General features: G+C 35.8%; 1 protein-coding gene across 1 annotated transcript in view; it reads left to right on the forward strand.

The window, feature by feature from the left end:
• The window catches only part of FSIP1 (fibrous sheath interacting protein 1), a gene marked incomplete at its 3' end in the record, with an annotated part of 64,353 nt that extends 37,235 nt beyond the window's left edge, over positions 1-27,118 (forward strand). Inside the window, exon 12 of the mRNA XM_079309669.1 lies at positions 26,543-27,118. Coding sequence (XP_079165795.1) covers positions 26,543-27,118 — 576 coding nt within the window. The remainder of the gene's footprint in view (positions 1-26,542) is intronic.
• Positions 27,119-27,485: the final 367 nt, after the last annotated feature.

Below are 27,485 nucleotides of genomic sequence, written 5' to 3' on the forward strand. Positions count from 1 at the left end.
ATTGGCAAGTTCTTTTGTTGACTTCTCTTCAAAACTACAACATATAAATGTACAATTCATAATTTTTTAATTTTAATTAGGAGATCATCAAAAGAAACTTAGAATTTTGATAAGCACAAGAATCTTCACTTTTTTTCTGCCATCATTTGGTTGTTGAAATCACAGTGTTAATATATTATGGACATCTAGTAATTGGAAAAATTCCACATTTCTAGGAAATGGAATTAACAGGGGTTTTTTTGTTGTTTTGTTTTGTTTTGTTTTGTTTTTTTATGTTGGGAGAACTAATTTTTACAAACATCTGGAGTAGTAGTATGGGAGAACAATATTTAAGTTGTGACAACTGTATGTCTGAAGTCAAACACTTCATGTCTCTAAAGAAGTAGCAGTGAGATGCATGCACTGTTTCAAAGGGGGAAATCATATTTCAGGGGCTGGTGATTTTTTTTTAAATAATGCAAGGACAGAGATCATGCTGAACTATTTGGAATTCAGTCTCCTAATTAGGCTTTAGAAATCTCATTATGTAGGGTTAAACTGCTTGATTTCTTGACCTGTTTCTTTGTGCAATTGATAATGATGACTCTATTGGGACTGATGGAGTCATTTAGACCCCTGTACACAGATCAGAACATGGATACCTGCATGTTTACCAGTTTGCCTCCTTTTTCTCATTTATTTTATTGTCTTTTGATTTCTTCCATAGATTTTGGGGTTTGACTTTTTAGACTGTTTCAAGGAAGTAAGTTTATTTCACTATTTTATTTATATATATATTACTGTGTAATACATATTGCTGTGTATATTACCGTGTCCATAAATTGTGCCCAGTAAATTAATGTGCTTTAAGTCCAGAAAGAGGAGTTATTTGTAGGTTCCCTTAAATTAAGGACAAGAGTTCTGGAGAGAGTGCTGTCATACTGGGTGAGGAAACTGCAAACAGTCCACCATATTTTCCTTTGACAAGTTCTCTTTGGCTGAGGACACACTCTCACAGAACATTTTAGGAGTCATTATAGATATGAAATGTCTATTGAGGATGTTGTGATGGGAAGTCACCTGAGAAACAATGTGCCATAAAGGAAGAAATAGCAAACATAGTTATACTATGACTATATATGACTATACTAGTGACTCTGCTTAGAAAATATAACTTAATCATGTTAAAACCATTGTAATACTAGCCAGAGTGAAAAGAAATACAAATACAAATACAAATACACTACTGCCCACTTGTCATATTATTTCCTATTCCAAGTAGACCACACCGCTAACAAGAGGCTCAAAGCATTTATTTGGAGGAGATGAACTGTTCAGGGAACATTCAGCATTCTTACTGAAAATTTGGGTTTTGCTGTTTATTTTTAGCGTGAGTTGTCTTTTTAGTGCAGGGTGGTTTTGTGTGTGCTTTTTTCCCCTAGCTGATTTCAGGTGGTAATGTAGCAGGGAGGTTGATAAAATGTTTGGAGGTGCAGCTGATTCATTGCTCTTGATAGAATTTTGAGGCAAATCAACTGTTTTGATAAAGCAGAAAATTGTCATTTTAACTTATTTTTCCTCAAATTTTGGTTTTGTTGTATTTCCCATATGAACTTCTGTTTGCTTTTTCTGGTATCATGTTCTTTTCCTCTTCCTTTCTTTCCCTATTTTCCCTATAACAGAGATGCCCCCTTTTCAGGTATCAAACCATTATGATCATTTCAACCCACTCATCCCTTCTTTTCTTACAAAATCTTTGTCATTTTTGCTGTCTCATGCTTTGTGTTTTCTCTTTTAGTTTATGTAGCTTCCTTCTTTGATCTGTGTGTTTCTTCTGTTTTATGTCTCCTGCAAGTAATTTTTGATTTTTAGTCACTGTAGAAACTACTCTTTGTCAAGAAAATAGAGGGGAGCATAATAATCTCTTTTATGATCCTTCCTTCTTTTGTTAAAGAGAAGAAGGTAGAATAGGAAATTTTTTCCCTATTCTCAGTACCTTCTTAAAAGCACTTTTTTTCCCCCTACTAAGGAAAGTGTGTAAAGCTTTTAAATTCAGGAAACTTTTATTTGCTATAAGTATGACTGGATTCATAACCAGTGGCAGAGATGAATAGACAATGTCTCTTAACGATGCTGTGTTGAATTCTACATCACAATACCTACCCTGATGAGATTCTATTCTTTATACTGAAATAAGAATTTAAGTAGTGCACAGTGGATCACTGAATAATGCTTTAAGAAATATTATATTAAAAAAAAAAAAGTAAAGCTATTGTCTTGGTATCTTTGTTTGTTTCTTTGTTGTCTAAATTCAAGCTGTTTTTAATCCTTCAACCCCTGTTGTTTCTTGCATTATTGCTCTCAATGCACCACACATTGTTATTTCTGCCCAAGTTCCCTTCAATGAGAAAGGGTTGATCCATTGTCCCTTCTAACCTCATGTTGTGGGGAAATGTTGAGAGTGTGAGCGACAGAGAAATATTTTTGTATTTGGAGTACCACTACAATTATTAATATAGCTATATTTTTTCTTGTGCTCTTCAGTCTTTATTTCCATGAGCATGTAATTGGGTACTGAATTTGGTATTTGTCCTGAATGTTTGCCTCTCTAGAATATGTGACTCCAGGGGAGGAAAATTCTTCCACTGTGACATCAATTAATGGTATTGTGTTGTATAGTAGGCATGAATGGCAGAAATCCAGCCAGTCAAAGGAGGCATGTAGCTTCAGGTTCTTTTGTTGTAATATTCAAAGTTGGTTTAAGCTGGATACAAAGCTTTGTTTAGTTCATAAAATCCCATCACTTTGAAAAATTAAACATACTTAAGCTACTGACTGAAGATGGAAGGGGATATGGATGATTTCTTGAGATTTTACTTAGTCATGGGATTTGTAGCTTGGGCAATGATTTCCATGGAATAAGATGAAAATGGGAAGCATGTTTACAGAGGTGGTTATGAAGTACAATATAAAAAGTGTTCTTGTTCAAGTTTGAAGGTTATACCAGACTGGGGATGGGGAGCAGAGAGAATGATGTGACTCTCAGCTCAGTACACTTGAGAGCAGGGCTGCTGTGCAGAGAAACCAGCAAGCTGGGGAAATGGGCCAACAGAAACTTTATGAAATTCAACAAGAGTAAAATCAAAGCCCTTCACCTGGGAAAGAGGAACTGCCAACAGTTCTGGGGACCTACAGGCTGGGAAGCAGTTCCACTGAAAAGTGCCTGGGGTTCCTGGTGGATGGAGGGGTCTAGTTGCACGGGAGCCAGCAATCAGCAGTGTGCCTTGGCAGCAGAGCAGGCCAACAGCATCTGGGACAGTATTTACAGGAGCAGAGGCTCCATATGATTACTTAATATTCTGTAGTTTAGTATTATTTATCCTAATTTCCTATCATGTTTTTGTATTTATAAACAATGAGCCCATTGTCTGCTACCATTTCTGTTATTATCCATTTTATGGATTTTTGCTTCTTCAGTTTTGGGCAGACTTCCTTTCTTTTTGAGGGCAAACTTGCATATATGTGAAATGTGTTGCTTCCTTTCAGCATGTTGACTGGAAGTTGAAATTTCTACACATGAAATTATTGCCCTTCTCACAGAAATAATTATTGTTTTAAATGTCTGTATCTTAAATGAACAGAAAAAGAGGTGTTTACATGATGTTAGTCCATTGTGGTGGATGTTTTGTGTTTTGAAAAGAAAACGCTTTGTGTTTGAATGCTTGTCCATCTCTTAATAAGTAGTTGCTGAGGAATGCTGCAAGGCTCTGCCAGTGCTTTTTAGAAACATGAAGGACTTTACAGGTATTTAAAATCTGTTGTGGGCATTCTCCAATTATGATCAACTCCTACTTTATTTAAACTCAAGTAAAACTTGCTAGTTGACCAGCTAGTGCGTATCAGCCTGGAGCATTATGAAGGTGCAAACGTGTAGCAAATGGGAGCCAAGTTATATAGGAGTGGCTTTCCTCACATTGCTGCATCTGTATGTTTATCAAAGTGTTTTAAATATAAAGATCTACCCCCTCCTTTCATTTTTTTAATACTGATAAGCCTTATTGACCTCTATCTTGCTTAAGTTTAATGCCTGGCACTTTAAAATCACTTTTACTGTCACATATGGCATTTAAGGAAAAATCCTTACCAACCAGTAAATGTAACCCTTCACAGATGTTAGCAGGGTTATAGCACAGTTGTTTTAATAAAGCACAGTAACAGCTTTGTTGCAGGAAATGAGGGCAAATATCTCTTTCAGCGGAAAATATGGGAAGAATTTAAAGAGAAAGAATATTTGGGCACTTTAGGGGGTAAATTTAAAACCTATATGCTTAAAGTGCTGAGGGATCCCTCTAGTGCAGTTGTTAAATCTCCCAGTTTTAGATCTAATTCCTGATGAGGCTGGTTGTGCTGTAGAAACCCCATATGTCTGTAGGACAGGAGGAAAGTAGGGCTTTTTAATTCAAAAAGTCATCTGAGTTGTGAAACAGGAGTTAATTAGATCTCTCTTGTACAAATTCTGAGTGGAATCTGGTTCTGCTTTTATAGCATGCAAGATTGGTGCCCTACAAGGCTGTGGAGCAGGTCATGTTGAATGTGATTGCACAGCAGATACAGGACAACCAAGGGATCAGACCCAGCCAGCAGGAGTTTAGGAAAGGCAGGTTCTGCCTGATCAACTTGATCTTTTGTCACCAGGTGACCCCCCCTGATGGATGAGGGAAAGGCTGTGGATGTAGCCTGGCTTCAGTAAAGCCTTTGGCACTGTGTCCCACAGCCTTCTCCTGGAAAAGCTGGCAGCCCATGGCTTGAACAGGAACACTCTTTGCTGGGTTAAGGACAGTCAGGCCCAGAGAATGGTGGTGAGCAGTGCTGCATCCAGCTGGGGATCAGTCACCAGTGGAGCACCCTAATGATCAGTGTTGGGTCCAGACCTGTTTAATATCTTTATTGATGGTCTGGATGAAGGGATTGAGCAAAATATCAGCAAATTTGCACATAACACTGAGTTGAAGTATGGATCTATTGGAGGGTAGTAGTTCTCTGCAGATGAACAGATGGACTGAGACCAACAGCATGAGGTTCAACCAAGTGCCAGGTCCTGCAATTTGTCCACAATAACCATGCAGTGTTGCAGGCTGGGGGAAGAGTGGCTGGAAAGATGCCCAGTGGAAAAGAATCTGTGAGGGCACACCTTGAGGATGTGTCCAGTTCTGGGCCCTTCAATTCAGCAGGGACATTGAGGTGCTGGAGTGTGTACAAGGAAGGGCAACCAAGAGATGGGGTACTATAAATGGGGCGTAGCCTTTCCAAGTCAGGTCAAAAAATCAGAAGAGAAAAGCATATGTATCAAAAAATTAGATGAATCTAGAGTAATTGAATAAATTATAAGGCCTGAAGGCAAAATAAGATGAAGTAAAAATGAACAGATCACCACAGAATAAATATATGCAGGATTTTGTAAGCAGTTAACAAAGCAATCTAGGGTTTGGTGGTGTGACAAAATGTTTAATTACCCAGATATCCTTTGAGAAAGGTATAATAGAGTAAGTTGAACAAGCATTCACTGGTGACTTTTTTCCTTTTAGTAATGTCATAATGTTTTGGTTTTTCATTCTTTAGAAGGAAAATGAAAGCAACTTGCTGGAAAGTTTCTATAGATGTAGTTTTAAATAGTGAGAAACATGCTAGAAATGGCTAAATGAATGGCAACTTGATTGATGTGACAGTGAAATGATGGTACTCACAATGTTTAGTAAAGAAAATAAAATAGGAACAGTGGATGTCAAGAAGCAGACTCTGAGAACTAGTAGGGCTAAACTCAAGGGAATAAGGATTGAAAGGAAAGCTTTTTAAAAAACAACAAACCTCCCACCCCCCCCAACTTTCAAACTCATTTGAAAAGTGAAAGGTCAGAAGTGAAGGTAATCCATTTGCAAAAGAAGGCTTGGAACTAATTTGTTGATTTCAAACACATTAAGTATATGAAAAGGGAAAATAATCTCACATTCATAAGGTAATATAGATCAATATAAAAGAAAGATATCAGGATAGAAAGATAATTTCATAAAAGCTAAGGTTAATAGGCCCTAAATGAGTAAAGTATGTCCAAGAAAGAAACATTCTATGTTAGAAAATCCTTCTACTAAAAGGAGAACCAAACTTGTTTTAAGTCCTGCTGGGGACAAAGTTCTTAATTTTAAAATTGTTTTTTATGTCACGCTTTGCTAAAAAAAATTGTATGCAAGTGCTAACCTTGCTATTTCTAATATCAGTGAACTAGCATCTCTATCCATAGCAAAAAATCCCCCCAAAAGTAAGATAAATTGTCTGCATGGATTGTTTTCAAATTATCTGATTCATGGACTTCATCAGACTGAAATCACTGCAAGAAGGAATCTCAGAAATAGTCAAAATTAAAAAGAGCCACAAGAGTGGTTACTGAGACACTGCAAGTGGGAAAAAAGTGCATATTTTTTAAAAATAAGGAAAAATTAATGAGGATGAAACAGCAAACAGATTTGTCAAGAGTAATAGCATCAGGAAAAAGGACTTCTTCCTATGCCAGTATAGCAGAGGCAATTTAGATGGAAACAGTAGATTGAAGTTGAGTTCAAATCAATGTACATGTGCAGGCGAGAAACATTAAATGTTCATTGTGGAAAAGTCAATGAAACATGACTGTGACAGGATTTTTCCCTGGCTCATTTTTATTTTGAATGTTAATATTACCTGGAAGTTGAAATTAACAGTATGTTTATTAATTTTTTGGTAGCATGAAGCTGACAGATCTGTCAGTATATTAAAAAGAGTATTGTATAAAAATGGTCCAAAAATAGGATGCAGTTCATCAGGGTGCTGTGATTAGAAATAACAGCACAAATACAAGGGACAATACCTGTTAAGGCAGAAGATTTCTCAGGTTTATGGCAGATCCTGAACTGTAAACCATCATACTGTGATGTATAGAAAAGGTATATTTCTGTTCTGTGCAGGTTTTCTGTGTTAGGTCTCAGTAAGAATCCCATATTCTGTCATGCAAACCTTAGTAAAAGAGCAATGGACTGTTTGGTGAGAGAGCAAAGGAGCATCAAACCATGTCTAGATGCCTAGATCACAGACCTAGAAAATAGAAAATAATGTAAATAGAAAATAAATGTAGAAAATAACTACACCAATATGGAAAGAGTAAGAATAAATGAGAGAACTCTTGAGAGGATGTGATAGCAGTCTTCAAGGATGCACTTCTGCAAAGTGGAGTGAAGAAAATGGCTCCATAGTGAAAAGACAAAAGAGAAATTGTGCTTCATTTGAAGAAAAAAAATATAGATTAGATATTAAGAAAACAATAAATATATTGGTTTTTAAATTAACCTATATCCACTAATGATGTGAAAAGAGATTAAGCAAAAGCTAAATTTGAAATGAGAATAGTTAAATATTTCTAGAGGGTTTGAAATAGGAAATTTTTCATAGTCTCTTCTAGGTGATTTTCCATTTTCTTTTCAAAATGTCTCATTTTCTATTTAGGCAAGAGGAGATGCCACAGAATTGCATAAAAGGGATAGCTGCAGTGACAGACAGCAGTAATAGGGGAACTGCAGTCCTCAAAAGAATTGGTTTTTGTAGGACCTAGTGTGGGTATTTTGAATAAGGCATTGTGGGGAGGGTGCAGTTTCTGTAAATTATCAATACATCTGTACCTGTGAAATGCTGAATACAAACTATATTTCATCTGAAGGCAGTCCAGTAACAGTTGTCTGTGAAATGCCTGTAAAATATCCTCAGTTAGTCAAGAAGAGAATTGAGAGAAGCAGTCATGAAAAGATCAACATGTACTATGTAGTGTAATTTATTTTTCATTGTATATTAACAGTGTATATAACACTGTTATATACCAAATAAATGTTTTCTTTTATATATTTTATCTTTTATTCCATTTTTAATTATGTTCATTAGAAAGCATTAAGTACATATTTGATTCTTCAAGCAGTCATGAAGCCTCAATAAAAGTTAAAAATGCTTTGCATCTCAGGTTATGCAGTATTAGCTTAACCTGAGACCTGGAACTGCTTTCATAACGTGAACACCTTATTCTTACAGAATGAATCACTTAGGAAAAAATGGCACCCTGGTACAGGAGAGTATTTCCCCAATCATTAATTCCAATTTTAAGTCCAATCATTGGTCTGCTAAGGCACACATTTAGTAAATTTCTCATTGTCAGAGAAAACTCATACACTTAGCAATTGGTGAAGCAAACTCTTCATGTCTGTAAAATTTTTGTAATTGAGAAAGGAGATAGGAAGAAAAGCAAAAGGGACAATGAAGAAGTTGATTGAGTATTTGTATTAAATTATAGTTTCATGAATAAAGTAGCCAAGACTGAGACTAAAATAATCTTTGTGAGCTCTGTGATTCAGTTGGATTTCATGATAGGATATAACAAGCATCAATTTAGTTTTATTGCGCAGATGTGTATGTCTAGACTCTCATACTAAAAAACTCTGGAGTTTTTCCTAACTTGCAATCTGAGGCTTGTTCTTTGTGGTTGAAGAAAGAAATACTGTGAACTGGAGGAGGTTGTGGCTCTTAAGTCACTTGCCTGTGTGCTGTGGGAACAGATATGATATTTAGCACAGTTAGTGCTTGGTGAATCAGCTGCCCCTAAAACAATACGGGGAAAAAAGTATATTTGAGAGTAGTGATCAGCAAGACTGGCAGAGAGGACTCCTTGTCCCAAAAGAGTGGAGAGATAAAGCAGAAGTATGCAATTCCTGTAGGAAATAAGGAATACAAGTACTAAATGTATCACCCTCTCCATCTCTCAGTCGACATTGGGAATATGGCGGTGGCAGTGGAGCTGGTAGTGATAATGGAGCCATCATTAGAGTGGATTCACCTTGGACTGCACATGCGCTCTGGAGATCAGGAGTAGATGCTGTGATAGCTAGCCTACACTGAGTTCTCTGTTGCTGTGGTTTTCTTTCTAATAGCTGTTCTCAAGATAGTTTATGTATGGTTTCACAAACAGCAGCCATCACACTGGATGGCAATCCATGCACAGCTTTAGACTCAAAAATTTATTTTATATATTTGACAAAGAACAGTTGTGTACTAAAAACTTCTTGGTAAATGTTTGACTTGACAATAAATTCCAGTGTGAAACTTAGATGAAGTTCATCCATTCTTTCATGTTTGTCTGGGGTTTTTTTGAATCTTTGTGTTGTTAGCCATCGTATGAAACCCAGCAACTGGCTGATGATTTTAGCTTTTTTAGAACCATTAAGTAAATAATGGATTTAGCAAGTCCAGAAGATGGTGTTCATGAACAATGTGTTGTTAAACTGTTAGGATGATTTACCAAGACTGTTAAAGGAAAGTTAATTAACTTGGTATTAGAAGATGAAATGTGAGATAGAGAGTATTCCTTATATTTATTGGTGGTGGCACATATTGTTTGAGTTTTCTAAGAAAGAACGTTAAAATCTTGTGTTGGTTAAGAGTATTAAATTCCTGGCATTGTGTGAATGTTTTTCAGACACTCCTTTGTAAGTATTTCAGGGTTATTGAAGTTTAACTAGACTCAGAATGCAATTGGTGGAAACTTGCTCACAAATCATGCTTCATAAGCATTATTTTCATCTTTGCCTTCAGAAAAAAAAGGAGATGGGTGCAAACTGGAATACAAGATGTTCCTTTTAAGCATAAAGGGGGAAAATCCCCAAAGCTTTGAGAGTGATTGAACACTAGTACAGGTGACTAAGAGGTTGTGGAGCCTTCATCCCCAAAGAGAGTTGGAACCTGACTGGACACAGCCTGATCAACCTGCTCTAGTTGATTCTCCTTTAAGCAGAGTATTTGGACTAGGCAATCTCCTGAGGTCCTTTCCAACCTCAATTATGATGTGATCCTGTGATTCTATATTTGATAAAATGAGTTTGTGTCTTTGAAGAAATCCAAGTATTTGATACCTACTCATACTAGCTTCTTTCAAACCAAATTATTTTTCTATTTATTTTTTACTATTTTATTGGATATACAGAATTGGTTGACTGTTTCGTACTGAAAAAAGCCAGACCAAACCAGTAATCTTAATGTTTATGAAGAAATGAGGAAAACCATTAAAAGCATAAATGAGGTTTTTGTTTACCATGCATGTGAATACCATGCTTCATGTGCTGTAACTACAAATTACATGATAGCAGCCCTTGACTTTTGGAAGATTGGGATAAAGTGCATGTCTGAAAATTTAAAGAGTGGAATTTTGTTTAGATATATTTATCTTGATTTTGGAAAATATCCTGGGTAAAGGTGCTAGAGGACATAGATGAACTCTAAAGGTCTTGTGATTTACAGGAAGAAAATCTTCTGAAGCAGGGAAATACGAACAAGTATTTAACACTGTTTTGCAAGAATTTCTCTTATATTTAGATGCCAAGGAGAGTGATGAGCAGGAGAATTAAACTACAGTGGACCACCCTGAAGTGGTTTTTGCAGCACCTTGCCCCTGAGCAACCCTTTGAACAAGCCAAAATTAAAAAGGAAAAGTTTTTTTTTAAAATTCCTTTTCCCTTTACCTTCTGTAGGCTGTGAGTTCCTTGGTACTATTACAAGATACATCAGATAATCTCACATCTGGATATTGTCTGTGGCTTTACTCAAACTCCTTGTAGTTATATGAGAGGAACACTGAAATATGCAGGTGCAAAAAGCATATGAGTATGCCTTGGCTTTACCTTGTGATATTTTCTGTTGTCTGAAATGTTCATCTGCTTGAAATGTAATGTTCTTATCAGGTAGTGTTGCAGAATGTCCAAGCTAATCACCTTCAGAAAGGTCTCTCATCTTAAGCAATGGTTTTAGTATGCTTTGTAATGCTCAAATTTTAATTGCAGTTCAGTACTTTTATAGTGCCAGACATACTGTGCAATAGGTGCTGTGTAGATAGTTGGCAATTGTAGGATATATAGCAGTCAGGATTAAACAGCGATAAAAGAGTCACTGAACTGCACTAATAAATCAGGCCTGATTGCAGTCTGTGTCAATGCACAGGCAGAGATTAGAAGATGTGTGCTGATGAATAGACCAGAGACTTTCTGCTTATGTTATTTTTCTTTGTGTAAGTGAAGAGAAAATGGTAGTATAAGAGTATGGTCCTAAATTACATTAAATATATAATTAAGGCAGTAATAATTGAGGAGCTCGAATTAAACATTCCTTCAGTTTTCTGAAGTATGTCACCTCTTGTTTTTAGTTCTGTTCATCAATGTTTTCCTCCTTCCAATATTTTTTAGTAATCTTACAGTTACATGGTTGTCAATAAAATAATTTACTGTTCAAATAATGTAAAATTTATTCACTTCTTTACTGTTCAAATAATGTAAAATTTATTCACTTCTTTACTATTCAAATATTGTAAAGTTTATTCACTTGAGTTGTCATGCTGTATCTAATTTCAGAAAAAATATAGAATGCAATTTTCTCTTCATTGTTGGACTCTTTTTTATGCTTACCTTTCTCAAATTCTAATTTTTTTTTCTCACTTGTTCATAAAAGTTTCGTGATCACTTGTATGAACAAAAACACATTGTTCTATAAGACTTATAGGTCTGATTTCTCATTTTCAGCATATACAATATTGCATAGTTTGCCCATATTAGTATTCCTTTGTGCATCATATAATATATTTTATTCAAGGAATTCAGAGTTCTCCAGTCATTTTCTTCAGTCTTTTGACTGAACCATTTTGTCTTTTTAATAGTAATTGTTCTCAAATAGATTAACGCAAGATACAGTAAGTGGCTGAACAGAAAAAATTATATAGTAAAACCAGAAATAAAAATTTGGTTGTAAACAAAAATATCTTTTTATGGGTACAGTGTCTCTTTGGTCTTTATTTCCTTTATAATAGAAACTGTATATAGAACTTCTAGTAGCAATTGAAGCAGGTTAAACTACTGTGGTTTACTTTGCAGCAGCTTCAGAATAGCTACAGGTGTTTCTTAAATTTAGGATCAGGTTCACTTTTGTATTAGGATGAGAGATTGAATAAGATGTATTGTTAGTTCCTTGATTGCACAACTATTCTTGTCTCAGGATCTCTTGGCACCTTTTCTGCAGAGCTCTGACTTCAGACAGGCATGACTTTATTGTAGCTGTAACCACATGTGAGCCCTGGGAGTGTGGCAAGGCTTTCACTCCTCTTTGTCACACTGTTCCCCTTTTTGCATGGACAGTACAGTACTCGCCCCTCACAACTGTCCAAAAGCCAGAAGATTCCCTTTTGGTAAGGCTCTCAACCTAGTACTGCTTATCTTTTACAAAGAGGCCTCATTTGGACAATGAAAGCTATCATTTTATTTCTTATCTCATTATATTTGTTTTTATTACCAAATGTCCACCACTTCTTGTTTGTTTTCTTTTTTTTCCCAGAGTATCCTTTTAAAGATTTTAGCATGAACTTTTTTCCTGTGTCATGAGAAGAATAAATCTTAAGTTTCTCATTAGAGAAATCATTAGAATTCTTTGATGAGTCTTGTTAAAAATATTCCTGAATATTTTTAAAAGATTGATTTTTTTTTTTTCCCCCATATGATTTGTTTCATGAGCATATGGGTCTGGTTTGTGGTTTTGGAATATAGAGTGATCCAGATTTTTTTGTGTGTGTGTCCTAGAGTCAAATATTGGGATTTCACAAAATTCTTTTATTGCGTACTGCTGATTAGGAATTTGCATTCTACACATTCATTTCAGTTACTAATTTATTTTTAATACTTTATAATTTTGTAATGGTTTTATTTGTAGCCCTTTCCTGTCCCATCCTTATATTTCTGGTTTTGTGAATAAGCCACTAAATGATTTAATTAACTCATTATGGTGCATAGTAGGTATGTGCATACATACTTGCACACCCTTACCCCATTCCACATTCAGAGATATAAAGAGAGTCTCAAATCACTGATTCCTTTTCATTACTGAGCCTTTCTTTTTTATTTGTTCAACAAGATGTGAATTTCTATCCTAGGAACATCGTGAAAGACAGGTAAGTACATTGGCTTAGCACATTCTGCCCTCCCACCTTGGGCAAGTCAGTTAAAGCTGTATTGAGTGAATATATGTTAATTCCTGGGCTTTCTCTGCAGTTCAGGGTGAGGATTATGTGGGTTTAGAATAATATTCAGAGCAGCCAGTTTACTGAGCTGGGAACAGCCTAAGGCTAACTTATAAGAGGGAAAAAAAAAAACAAACTCAGAACCCAAATGTCTGTGGACTCACCCTTTCTGGAGTCTGGGTATTTTTATGTGGGCTCCAGTCAGGTGCCTTTGTCTTCTTAAGATCTAAAACCTAGAAGAATTTGGTAAAGCTGGGCACTTCTAAAACGTTTTTTCTGTTTTTTTTGTTTTTTTTTTTTTTTTTTTTTTCAAACAAGGAAGAGCTCTTCTAATTACTCATTTTATGTCATGGTTCAAACATTCACTTGGCAATGGAGAACTAAATTTAGTTCTTTGTAAGCCTGCTGTTTCCAAAGTGTGGTCTTCTAAGAGAAACCTTTCTATTCTTGACAGAATGCTGTAGAATAGATTCAGTGCACTCCTGTTTATGGCTGTCAATGAAACTGCTCTGTCATGTGGAGAAAGCCAAGCCAAAGAGATCGCGCCTAAAAAGGTGCAAGATGTTGTGATGCAGTGCTTAGCATTTCCAGCTCTGAGTAGGGAGACTGAAGTGCCTTAATCCTTTTTCCTGAGAATCACTTTAGGATGAAATACAAAAGTACTTATGTCATGTCCCTTGCCTTGTTATTTTCTCCATATTCCATTTTATGACTTTTCACTCTGGTGCCTCACAGCCTGTAACTCCCAGTAGTCAATATTGAACTGGCTCACATAAAGCTACACATGACTCACCCATGTAAGGAATATTCTTCCAATAATGCATGAAATAAAACATAAACTGTGTCAAATGCATCAAGTGCATTTAAATAATTCCTGTATGAAGTGGTGCTTAGTACAGTAAGGGGATACATGTATGAATAGATTCCATAAGGCAAGAACAAGCTGATGGTTTCTCCTGCCAGGCAGACCAGTGAGATCCACAACAATTCATTCTTAAAATTCCAGAAGGAATGAATTTCTGCTGTCTCTGGAAAGGATACAATATAATTGTGTGGCTCAAATTCCTTATGTGTCTTTCTTAATTAAAGCTCATTCATTTTAGGAATTAAATATAACTCTCAAATTGTGCCAGCTGGGCTGGTATATATACATGTCACATTGTAAAGGCTATACTAATATACAGCATCCTCCTTCCAAACTGTAGCTGTATCCAAGCTTGGTATTTACATACACTTTTATGTCTGAAGCAATAGGTTAGATGTTTATATATGTTTTTATTTTTGTCATAAGTGTAAAAATATTAGATATATGAAACTTCCACCTCTTCTAATTTCCTTTTTTTTGCATCTTTTATGCAGTATAATAGTGCTGGAAACAGCAAATGCTCTTTGTGTTTTCAGAGATGTATATTTTTCTGTGCACATATGTTATACTTGTCTTTTGTTTGATATATTAACTGTTTTTCAATCTGGCCCTTGGTACATTTCATTTGAATAATTTGACCATCTATCCTTGAAGTCTTCTGAAAGTTTGAAATTTTAACAAGCCTGATAGAAGATCATGTTCACATGATCTAAGCAGTGAGTGTCCTTGGTTAAAGAAGTTTGATTTTTAAATATTTGTCATTTGCCCTAAGCTCCTATGATTTGTTTCAAAAATATGATCAGTTCTTTACTCAGTGTTTTTAATAGGAACTCTCTATCTGAATTAACCTAATGAATAAGTAGGTTTCTCCTAACTGCCTGGACGAAGCACATAAAACACTTGAAAACACTTGACTGTCACTGCTTGGTGATTTGGTAGCTGTGATTCCACATAACTGAGAGTGGTATAGTGTCCTCTAAAACCAACAATGTCATCATTAATTAATCAGAAACACAGCTGTGAACTTTGAGTGTTCTTTTTTACCAAAGCAACTGGGCAAAAACATTCCAATGTGCAGTAAAGAAAGTTCCAAGCAACTGGGGTGCACAGTGCTTTGTGTTTAAGCCATTGACCTTGTAATGTGATCACACAGACTTTTTGTAAATTAATCTTTCAGATCTTATGAGTGACATGTGAACTTTGACGTTATGGGCAAAAGACAGACTCCAGCTTCAGCAGAGTTACCTGTATCCCAAATGCATGATAAATTTGCATAACTTTCTTTTGAAAAACATGAGCCTTTTGGTGCTTTCATGTCTTTCATTAGGGGAAACAGTGTACTTTTTTTTCCTTTTTGTGCTGTGGTGTACATCATTGAATATAAATGGGATTGTCACAAGGTTAATTTAAAAATATATTTTAGCTATTTCTATTGCAAGTATACATTTCAAACTTCAAATTTTCTCTGAGTTACACGCAGCTGTATCATTTTACATTTTTGTAATTTGTTTGTTGTTTCTAGATTTGTTTTAATTTCTCTAAAAGCAAAATTTCTTAGAATCAATATTTACTCAGCTGTTTTGAATTGCATTTTACATATGAGCACATTCTGCAGAAAATGGTTGAAAAATTCAAGCGCTAAAATATTCTCCTATCATCAAGACATTATTTTCAAAACCATGAGTTTTTTACTATAAAGCCTTCTACATTAGTGCAATTATTTTTTGTGCCTGGTGCAGGAAAGCTGGTATGTTTATGTGTAGTATATGCTGTTTTGGCTGGTTTCCTGTGCCTCTGTCACTTGGCTCGTGGCTTGCTCCTTGGTGGTGAGAAGGACACAGGAACCTGCCCAGTGTGATTGTGTCACCTCTTGAATACCATTGTTGATTCTAGTTACAGACATGCAGCAATCTCTTATCTATCAGGCATGGATTTACCAGGAAAAGTGAGGGGAGACAGGGAAAAGTGTTCTACAGCAGTGTGTTGTGTACCTTTTGGTCTTTGGCTTCCATTGCCAAACCAACTTACTGCCTCTCTCTCGAAACTAAGTAAAGGGTTTCTTGCTGTTTATCTGTTTGCAGATACCTGTGCTTCTGAAGAACCAGGATAATAGCAATAAGGAACTGCAACACTTGGAATGTATGTGCTTTTTCAGTTGTCCTTGCTACAGGACGTGAGGAAAAGAACAACCAAAGATGCTGAAAGTAGTTTTTATTGCTAAGGCTTAGGGAATTAAAAATTATTATAAAGCTAATGGCAGAAGGTAACTGAGGTTTTCCCTCATTGCCTCAGAAGAAAAAAACAGGTTTGCTCTCTTACCTGTTCATAAAATGTTTATGCTGTTTCTAGTTTGGCAAAGACATAAAATACTTGGGTTTTGGTTATAATAATAAATGAAATTTATCATGCCAGCATGAATGTAGACATTAGTACTGTTGCACATTTACTTTTTTAGAGAAGCCTGAGGAAAAAGTGTGTTTTAAGAAATAATCAAAACTGAACTTTACTTTAACACCTAGACTTTCTGTGCAGTTCCTTTTGTAGTTAAGAAAAAAAAAGAAATAATGTTATAATTTTGCTTTTTTATGTGTCTTTGTAAAAACAGCTGCCAAACATCAAGTGGAAACAATAGATTAGCACTCGTATTATCTTAGTCTCATCTTTTTTAATGTTACTGTTACGTGGTAAATGAGAATTTTCTGGTAATATGTATTTGAGTGTTTCAAGCTTTAACTCCTGTTCTTGTACTTTCTGGAAGGTTTTGTGCCCTGCTCCCTATCCAAAATCAAGAACGGGTGCAGGAAGGCTTGAAACTCCAAATAAAATGTTTTGCCTGGGGCAGTATTGTTCATCACATTCTTCCTAAAGGCTTTTGGGTTTTCCTTTTGAATGGAAATACAAGAGCCAGATGCAGTTACCTCATTTCAAAATACCCTTCCATTCTTTAGTAAAAAAAGAGCTTAGTATTATTCTCTTTCTTTAAAAACAATGTTATTTCAGTGCTCCATAAAATATATGCCCACACTGACAAACACAGCTACAACCTGCAGAAACTTTGCACTTGCCATGTGGCAACAGGCCCCATCAAACAGAACTGATGCAGAATTTTCTTTCTCTGGCCTCTCACAAGCTGATATAGAGATGTGACCCAACTATTCATACCTTTACTCACTTATCTATACTTATGTACAGGGATCTTTCCCTTAAAGACAATGACAGTTTCTTAGATTTTAGATTGGATCTTCCTTTATGGGTATAATTATCCATGCCATGAATTGAAAAGTACAGAAACATTTCAGAAGCAGTGAATGAGAGCTTGATATTTTCTTTTTTAAAGACACTTCTTTGTCCTGAGACTGTGAGATAGGAGTCCATATTTGTAATTCACAGCTATGAAGATTGACAACTTCTCTTTGTTCTGTCTTTAGATTTTGGCTGGGTTGAATTACAATTCCCAGTGCTGGTGCCTCTCTGCTGCCTGGGAGAACCTTAGGGAACTGCAGCTGACAGCACTTGGCTGAGGGGGGAATGTCAAAAACTCTGTAAGAAAACTCCATTCATAAAAGAGACTTTGATTTATCTTAACTTGGAAAACTGAGATTGTACTCTACCTGTATTACTTCACTGGAGAAGTCTGTGGGTTTCTGTATCTTCCTGTTCTACATACTTCCTTCATAGAATGCTTCTGCTATCAGAAGAGAATGTTTACGCCTTCAAAATATGTACTGCAGCTCAGGCTTGTCATATGCATTAATATGTTATTTAGAAAAAGTCAATATTTAGAGGTGCCTGTTGCTATTGATCCACAAGGCCAACCATTTTTTTTTAGAGTCACTTTAAAGATATCTCTAAAGAGTATAAGAAAATCGAGTCTGAAGTTTTTGTCTGTAGTTGCTTTAGCTGATTCTTCATGGCTGCACCGTGGGCCAGTCCTTTCCATATTTAGTAAGACTAAAGTTCTCTTAATTGCATAGGTCACCTAGATCATGTGTTTGTGATTTCTCTGTTTTTATAGAATTATAGAAAGACAGAATGGTTTGGGTTGGAAGGGATTTGAACCTCATCTAGTTCCAACTGCTCTGCCGTATCTAGGGACACCTTCCACTAGACAGGGTGCTCAGAGCCACATCCATCCTGGCCTTGAACACTTCTGTTCTTGTACATTTTCTGTTCCTCGTGTAGATTACAGACCTGTAAGCATTCTTAAAATCTCTGGGTAGTTCATTGCATTTTTAAAAATGCTGTAGGGCTGTATGTGAGGGTGATCCCATTATGCTGCACTATTTTTTGGAAAACAATATTAAGCCAATATGAAGAAAAAAAAAAAGTTTGTAACAGAAAACAGCTGCAACCACATCAAGGCATTTTTGTCTACTCTACTGGCTTTGCTGAAAATTAAAGCCACAACTTAATATTCAAGGAAGAGATTTCTATGGAATGAAATCTGTTAAATGCTTAATAACAAACAGTTAAAAACACAAAAAGGGATGTTTAGAAAACTGGTTTTGAATGCTAAGTAGTCTAGATTGCAGAAGTTCTGCTTCTTCAGTAGAGGCTAGAAGATGAGAGTCTTGTTCTGAGTAATGGATTGTAAATACCAGTTCAGGCATTTGTGTCCTATGTTTTCACACACCGTCAGTGTGTTTGGTTAAAACCAGCTTGCTTCTAATTTAAGAACTCTTGAAACTGTATGAAATCAAGTGCTCTATAAACAGTGAGCTATCCATTTGTTGAGAAAGATTTTAGAAATGAAAATTTTTTGAGTGGTTTGTGTATGGAAAAATACTTAGATTTTTCCTATCTACTAACACAGTAGAAGAGCTGAATCTTGAACTAATCTGGAGTGAGAAGAGTTGAATTCTTGCAAAACATCTGTTGACAGCCTTGGAGTAGATGGATTTTCAAATTCAAAGTGATTTAAGTTGGAGAATTTTCTCATAGTTTAGTGTTTAAATGAAGGGGATTTACATAATGATTTATGCAGCTTTTAAAATTCTTAAACTTTGAAATTACATTATTAAGGAACACTCAACTCTTATTATTTAGTGACTAGCAGGCTATCCAGTTAAACAGAGTCTTTACATCAAGTCACTATCTCTTTGCCCTAGCCAGGAAAATATACTCTATGCACATTTAATTACAAAATTTACTATATATTTATTTAGAATTTTAGTTCTTTTGTTCAGTTAAAGATGCTGAATAAAATTGCTTCCTTTGGTAATTTCTGCTTACTTGTAATTTGTGCCCTGCTGCTAATGATGGAAGCTGGACTAAAATTGAGTAACAGGACAATGTTGAAACTTCACTAAAGAAAATTTTTATTATACAGTATATATAAAAGTCAAATATGCTATACAACCAGTGTTTGGACCTTAGGGAGAATGGTACATTATAACATGATGCATAAGTCTTATGTTGTATTAACTCCAAAATTATTAAAAAAGCCATCATGCTAATGGAAATACATATTTTAATGAGTTATATTTGATATTTTAACTGTTTAGATTGAATCCAATATTGCTTAGGCTCTAAAGGTGAAAAATACCCTATTGGTTCAGATAATGAAAATAGAGTTTCAAAGTCAAATATACTCTACTGAGGAAAATGATGATGCAGAGTAATTTTCAGTTAGTTGAAAAATACTTTATTTTAATTACAATACGTTTCTGATAGAAATGTTAGAAACTTTAGCCCTGTGTGACATTTTCAGGTTCTGTTTCCTAAAGTTACCTCCTTCAAACTTGGTTAGGGCAAACAAATTTAGATTGTAGTGCCCATGGGTGAGAGCTTGGTAATATGTAAGCATCTAGAAAATGTTGTGCAACATGTAAATCAAAAACTACCACGAAATAAAGTTAAAATGGAAAGTTAGAATACAAAGTACAACTTGTAGCAATTCAGAAATACTACTTTCTAGGTCTTTAAAAATTATGGAATTATTTCCATAAAGTTGCAAGAAATAATTCTCACAGCCATCCCACTTGCAAACTTCTTAATTATATCTTTGTATAATTTTATACATGTAAACTCCTCAGCTGTGAGCAATGTAGCTTAGTGTCTATAGTGTCACATGAAAAGTAAATAATTGCAAAAATCTTTAAGCTTCCTTTTTTTTCCCCCTCCAACTTCTGTTGCCTCTAGCTACCAGTTGCTTTTCTTTCTAAAGTTTACAGAGTGTGGCATAGCTGATGAAACACACTATTCCTTTACTGGGACATTCAAGCCACATGCTATTGACTTGATATTTTTGAGAAAGGTAAATTTAAAACAAGTCTTGCACTTCTTTGTAATGACTAAAATAGGCATGTTTATGAGAAGTTCTTGGAAGCAAAACTGATTTGTTTTTACCTGTATAACCTATAGCCTACCTTTAAAAAACTGCTGCAATTATCATGTCTTGTCTCCACTGTTTTCACCTACTTTGCTACTCTAAATAAGATCAATATTGTACAAACTCGTGTCTTCTTTTGATTTCTGTTAAAATTTCTCTTTGTCAGAGAAAGAAGGGAAAAAATTATAGGTTTTTTTTTTTCTTCAAGTTCTTAATGAAGTGCATTTTCTCTTCTAAAATTTTTAACTAGTTTTCTGTAGTGGAGATTTTATATTATTCCACAAGGCTGATAATCACTTTGATGTTGGGGTTCTGATGCTCATAATGGTACAAGTTGAATTTTCTTTTCAGAAAGTGATGTTACCAGATGCCCAATAATCTCCTCTTTTTGTCTGGTGCTTCTGTATTTTGCCAAGATACTTCTGTTCTTTCTGTAGTTTGGCTCGCAGCAGCAGCAGCTACCAAAAATTGACTAGCAGACCTTTTCATTTTGCCCTTACACAAACAGAAACAGCGGAAAATATAAGAGAAGGGAAAATCTAACTAACAGAAGGAAAGGCAGCAGAAGAAGGGAAAAGCAGAAGCAGGAGGTTTTCTCCTATGGCTTAGGAATCCTGTTTATTCTTGAAGATATATGTCATTGCTGAAACACTATACAAGTCCCCAAGCCCGCTGGACATAAGCACAGAACCACCAGATGGTAAATCATGATTGTAAAGAGCTCTCAATTTCTGAATCCATTACTCAGCTTTCAGCTCAATTTTTAAGTGTCAAATCCATGGCCTCTCCAAAAACATGCTCATTGAGTTATGACTGTGTTTCTGATCTACTCCTTTTAATATTTTCTGTCATTGCATTCTGAACTAAGCCTTCTGGAGCAGCTGTACAGAGGAAAGATTAACTTCTTTCTCTTACATTCATTAAGCTTTTTCTCTTAATGTAGTGTTTGTAAAACAAACAAGCAACCACTAGGAGCAGTAAAATGACATGCTGAACACTTAATTTCTTTGTGAAAACAGATGTGTGGGTCTCTGTGCTGGGTTTGGCTGGGATTTTAGTGTTTTTTTAGCAGCCTGTAGGGTGCTGTGTTTTGGACTTGTGACCAAAAAGTGCCAATAACTCACCTTTGTTTTAGCTGTTGCTGAACAGCATTTACACAGCATCAGGGCCTTCTCTGGTTCTCTGTCTGCCCTCCCAGTGAGTGGATTGAGGATGTGCAGCAGGCTGGGATTGAGACAGATGACACAAACTAACCAAAGAGATATTCTATGCCAATGCATATAACCTTATGGACAGTAATAAAAAGGGAAAAGAGAGGGTTCTACAAAGTTAACCATTTTTTGCTCGGAACTGGCTGGGTGTTGGTCTGCCCTTGGGAGATACTGAGTGATTGCCTTTACATTGTTTGTTTTTTCTTTCTCTCTCTTTACTTACTAAGCAATTTTTATCTCAATCCACAGGTTTTATTGCTTTTACTCTTCCTTTCCCTTTCCCTTTCCCTTTTCATCTACCCTTTCCTCTTTTTGCTCTTCCTTTCCTCTTTTCCTCTCCCACTGGGGTGAGGGGATGAGGAGTAAGCAAGCATCTGTGTGGTGCTTAGCTACCTGCTGGGGTTAATTCACAATGGACATATTACATTAATTTAAATCAGTTTACAAGTTACAGACACCAAACTGACTTTCATGGTGCAAAAGAACTTTGGGCTTTCAGCATTTCTGGAGATTGTAAGAAGCTCTTCCACAATGACATGATGTGTGTGGTTTGTATGCAGCATATTAATAATATTTTACACATGCACTGACCAGTTCATAGATAAGTTCATGATGCTTGGGTGTGATGCAGCAAGGTGAGACCTTGGAGTTGATGGTGCACATTGAGTCGAGTGATGTGGAGATAGAAGGCAAGGATTGCCTTTACAAAGCAGAATAGAACTGTTTGAAAAACTGTCAATAAGTTATTGAATAACTAAAAGTCACAAATAATCCTGGGCTGATCAATCAAACATCTGAACTTTGTCTTGATAGATCAGTATTATCTTAAAATGGAGCAGTTTTATCAGGAAGAAAGCAATTACCTTAGAATTGGCTGTTGTACTCTCACACACCAGTAAAAATGTCAGCAAATTAAGCATCAAAGTAAATTATTTACAACAAAGTGTCATGAGAGCTATTGATTGCAGCATTTAGCAGACTAAGGAACAAAATTTCCATGTTTATAGATGTGCCAGCTACATGAGTCCTTAAATATCCCGACTTTGTAGTGCTTATTCATTTACTGTCTGTCATTTTTTGATTATTTACTATAATTAGAAGTAATCCTGACATGTTAGCTTTCTCCCCATGGTAAAATCTGATAAAAGCTTTCAGTGTTAGTCTGGTTTTGTTACTGTATGGATATAGAAAGAAAACCTAAAGATTTGAACTTGAAAACTTGTAGTCACAGCAGGGCTGTCCACAGTGAACTACAAGTTTGCATTCCTACTACATGCAGTAAGGTTTTCTCTATAGACTCCTGTCAAGGAGGAATTCAGCAAGGAACAAGAAATCTTCAGTCAGAGGAGGGCCACAAGTGTGTGAAAAGCTAACCACACATAAACAGTAAAGGTCATTAGCAGGCTCCTAAACTCCTGGCTAGGAATTAGTTTTTTGGATCATTAACGGTAAAAAAAGCCTAGGAAATGAATAGGACTCAGTGTCCTATTAAAAATTAGCCAGAACAATTAAAAGGTTTTCTAGTTTTTAATGGGAACCAGACCTGATACCTCATTTTCCCTTGTCTAGCGGGTTGTTTCTGCATTTTGAATGACACTCATTTTATGTCCTTGTATTTTTAAAGAAATGTCTTGAAGTATTTATTCTGTATAGGAGTTGTAAATTATTTACAATGAGGGGAGTGAAAGCTTGGGAGATGTAGAATCTAGTGTCTCCCTAGGACTGTGTTACTAATTCCAGGTCATGGCTCTGAACTATTACAGTTGGTTGTGGCTGGATTGCTTCTGATGTGTGCAAATATATACTCTGCAGACTCCTAATACAGTTGTTCTATTATGCAATTCCATGAGTTCCAATGCTCATTTGGTTGCAAATGTACTGCCTTTTACATTGAGATATCTTTCCCCACATTGTTTCCCAAAAGTCTGTTCCCTGATTTTAACAGCAGCCTTTCTGCTTTCATTTCAATGTAAATTCCTGGTTGTTGAGTGGATGACTGATGGCTATTTATCTTCTTTTCCACTGTGTATTTTTCCTTAAGCCTATAGTCATCTCTTGAGTTTGGCAAAAGAAAATAACAGTGTGCCTTTAGTATTTAAAATGTAGTTTTTGAAGAGTTTTATTAAATACTTTCCTTATCTTTACATGCATATCTTACAAAAAATCCGAAGGGAGAAAAAGAGAAAGAGAGAGGAAGAAAAAGGAAGTAGCAAAGAAATGTTTTACACTGTCTGCTTTGGCTGCAGGCCTGCCACTCTGGAGAAAAACAAGTCCACTAGTTCCCAAACTTTTTAACTCTATAGCTCTTATATTCATTTCTCACCCCATATGCCTTAAGCTCTAAATCTTCCCCCTCTGGTAATCATCAAGGAAATCTATGAATACAAGCCATATGATCTTCCTGAAAAAAAAAAAAAAAAAAATTGGATGAGGAAAAATGGACAGCAGATAAATGAGGTGGGGATAGGGGATATAAAACAACCAAAGAAAGGCAGGACAAGATGATCTTCCTCACAGTGTTGATTTTGTACTGATCATTCATTTGCTTCATATACATAATTCCTTTCTGCACTGAGTGAACTGCCCTGTCATTAACATAAAATTAGCTCTAAATGATCTTGGCTGAGAGTTTTGAAATATGTTAGTGTAGAACCACACACACATTTCCATGTGGGAATCCATGTGGGTTTCCAGATGTGAGGATCTTCTGTGTTACAAATATAGTTATGTTTACACAGCATAATCTGCTCTGTGGCTGTACCCTCTCTGCAGCTGTGCTGCCAGTAGTGATCTCTTATGTTCTGCTCTTCCTGTGTGGATGCATCTTGTTCCTTACAGTGCGTCCATTCTGATAATCACTGCTTGGAAATAAATGCTATCCTGCAAATTAAAATGCTTCTTCAAGAAATTAAAGGACTTCAGGATGTGCTAGTGGTTTAGATTAAAAGTGACAATTGGAAAAATTTCATGTTTCAGTTTTGTTTCATCATAATGTTTTGCTACTAATTTTTTATCCCTGAGTTATTTTTCATCAGTGAGTGTGTTCTGCACTAGGATTAAAATATAGAAGACTTTAGAAGACTTTAAAATTTAGAAGGCAAATTTTGAGTGTGAAGATGTAGTATTTTGCATGTTTTCTATGTAAGCACTTAAGCTTGTGGTTTATTTTCAGTTAATATTATCAACAATATATAGACTGTTACCAAGATTACTTGAATCTCAATATAATTACTTGATTATGTGTTCATCTAAATGATGATCTCTACCCATAGTGATAGTCTGTCAGTGCTCTTTTTCCTTCTTTTTGTTTTTCATGTTTAAAAACCCTTAACATCTTGATTTCTTTAATGCAGTTCTGTTTTATGTGTAGGAAAAAAACTTAGAATATCTTTGGGAAGGAAATAGATATCTGCAGGAAAAGACTGCTGGGTTGAATAACACTACAGAGCTGAGTTTATGCACATCAGTTAGTGCCTGAGCTGTACAGTATTCAGTCTGTAGCAGTGATTATTAGCCATTATTAATGTTTGAGTATGCAAGGACAGAATGATGACTGAAGGTAACTTAAAATGCCATTCTTGTTCACCTTCTAGTGTCATTTGTAATTTTTAATAGTCACAAATTTTTCAAAGAAATATTCTTTCCTTCCTGACGGGAAACTGCCTCTGTTGATGAACATGAATAATCAGTTTTCAGGTGCAATCCATAGGCCCTGTGGTACCTTGGCTGTAACCAAGTCATGTCTTATACAGCAAACAGGGTAATCTGACTCCTGTAGTTGGATCAGAGACCTTCAGGGAAAATAGATCAGCTAAACATCTAATAATGAATTGACAGCATCTCCATCCTCTAGTACAATGTAAAATAAATTCTCTGTAGAAGTCATCACAGAATGAGTAAAAATTTTGTTTTACATAAATCACTGTAACCTAAGGGTTCATTAGTGTTTCAGCTGAACCTTTGTGTCTTGGAGGTTGGGTAAAACTGAGATTTTGATTGTAGAAAGCAATTTTTTCAAATAAATGTTGCATAACATTTCCAATATTTTTAATATATATTATGGTCTTGTCTATAGCTCCTATTTAATGGGCAAATGTATTATACACAGTCTTATCATTATAATCTTTAAATTGTCAGGGAATATTGTGCTACTCTGTTTTCAGGAGCATTAAGATTGTAAAAGCTGGAAGTAGCTCCCTATTGCTAATCTCTTTAATCTAAATTTCCTTTGCTAATCTTCACCATAATCAGCTAATATCAGTCATTATCTTTAATATCAAATTTTAAGGAATGTCCAATAAAGGAGACCTGTGTGATAGAAGTGATGGGAGTGTGCCAGTCTCTGAAAAAGGAATTAACTGAAAAGATACATCTGCAAGCTTGAAGGGAGCACTAAAAGTGTCCTACAGAACAGGGCAGGAGCTTTCTTCTGTCACATGCCATGGGTCATGCTTGCCATGCTAGGTAACTGATGTGCTTTGTGTCACATGGTTGAGAGAGACTGTGGCATTTCTACCATGAGAATATTTCAGAATATTCCTGCTGGGAATATTTCAGTCAGTATGTGACATTGTTTGTGGGCTGGTGCTGTCCAAAACCATTTCTAACCCCAGCTGCATTGCCCCAACAGCCTTTTAGCAATGTGCTATTTTGCTTTCAATGTGTCTGTGTGTGTGTGTATGTATTCACAGCAAACCAAGAAATATCAAAAAGTACATAAAAAACCAATAATTAAAAATCAGTCAGATCTCAAGGAAGACTATGCAAAATCATAGGCCTCTCAGTGCTTTGTGGATGTCAGACTTCTTTCCTAACTTTCATCACAGAATCTATCTAGAACCCAGTGAGGATGCTGCATAAATTTTGTGATTATGGAAATGGATATTTAAATTGTTTGAATTGAAAAACATTGATATTTGTTTAAGGATTCTGCCAATGTATCTTTCAAGCTGTTTTATGGCAGTGCTTTTCATTAATTATATTTTGACAGAAGAAATTCTTGCCTTTGCCTTTTTTTTTATTTTTTTTATTTTTTTTATTTTCAGACTGAGGAACAAACGAGTCTCTCTGAGGAGCAGCTTAAGACCCTTCTGGAAGAATGTATGCAGCCTCAGAGAACAATAAGCAACGTTACCATGCCACAGTCTCAGGAATCCCTTTCTTTTGGATTAAGTCCCCCTTGTTACACAAGTCAAGACTCCACTCTTCACTCCACATCTAGTCTTTCCAAAATGTTAGTTGAAGACCATATTGTAGGGATGTTAATGGCTCAGGAAAAGGCTGGACTCGAAGACAAAAGCTTGTGTGTTAATGCAGAGAGCAAAATCCCTGGCTACTATATCAGCAAAGCATTGGCTGATAGTCACTTATCAAAGGACTCACTGGCCCAAACAGAGGAACCTGATGACCTAGAAGGTTTACAGAAGATGGAAGATAAGAGTATTACTGAAGGTTACTTTATGTCAAGAGCACTCAACACAAAAAGATTGAAGAAACCTTCTTTCTTGGGTGAACCATTATATTGCATCAGCATGAACAATGAGCCATCCACAGAGGCTGACATTCCCAGCATACCACTGCAAACCAAAGGAGGTGAGACTCTTAACAACCCTTTAGAATAGGCTTTTGATTATAATGAAAAAACCTAAGCAGGTTCTCACCAAAGGTATGCACCAATACACACTGATTATTATGGGGGGACAAGAATGTTCTTTCAGAAAACAGAAAACTGTGCCAAAAGTAATACACACAAAATAACGGAATGTTTATTAAAATTCTTACCCTGAAATAATTGACTAGGAGTTTTATGAAATATATCACTGATGTTGATTAATTCTGTCAACTGAAAAACAGTGTTGAAAACACATATGGATTACCTTTTTGGTAGTAGAAAGTCATGTTCACTGTTCTGTGGAGAGAAAATATTCTCGCAGTAGCTGGTAAAAAATTCACATAAAAATACATGTGTTTCATGTGAGTTTTTACTAA

Source organism: Erithacus rubecula (genome assembly GCF_903797595.1).
Source record: "Erithacus rubecula genome assembly, chromosome: 6".
NCBI lineage: Eukaryota > Metazoa > Chordata > Aves > Passeriformes > Muscicapidae > Erithacus > Erithacus rubecula.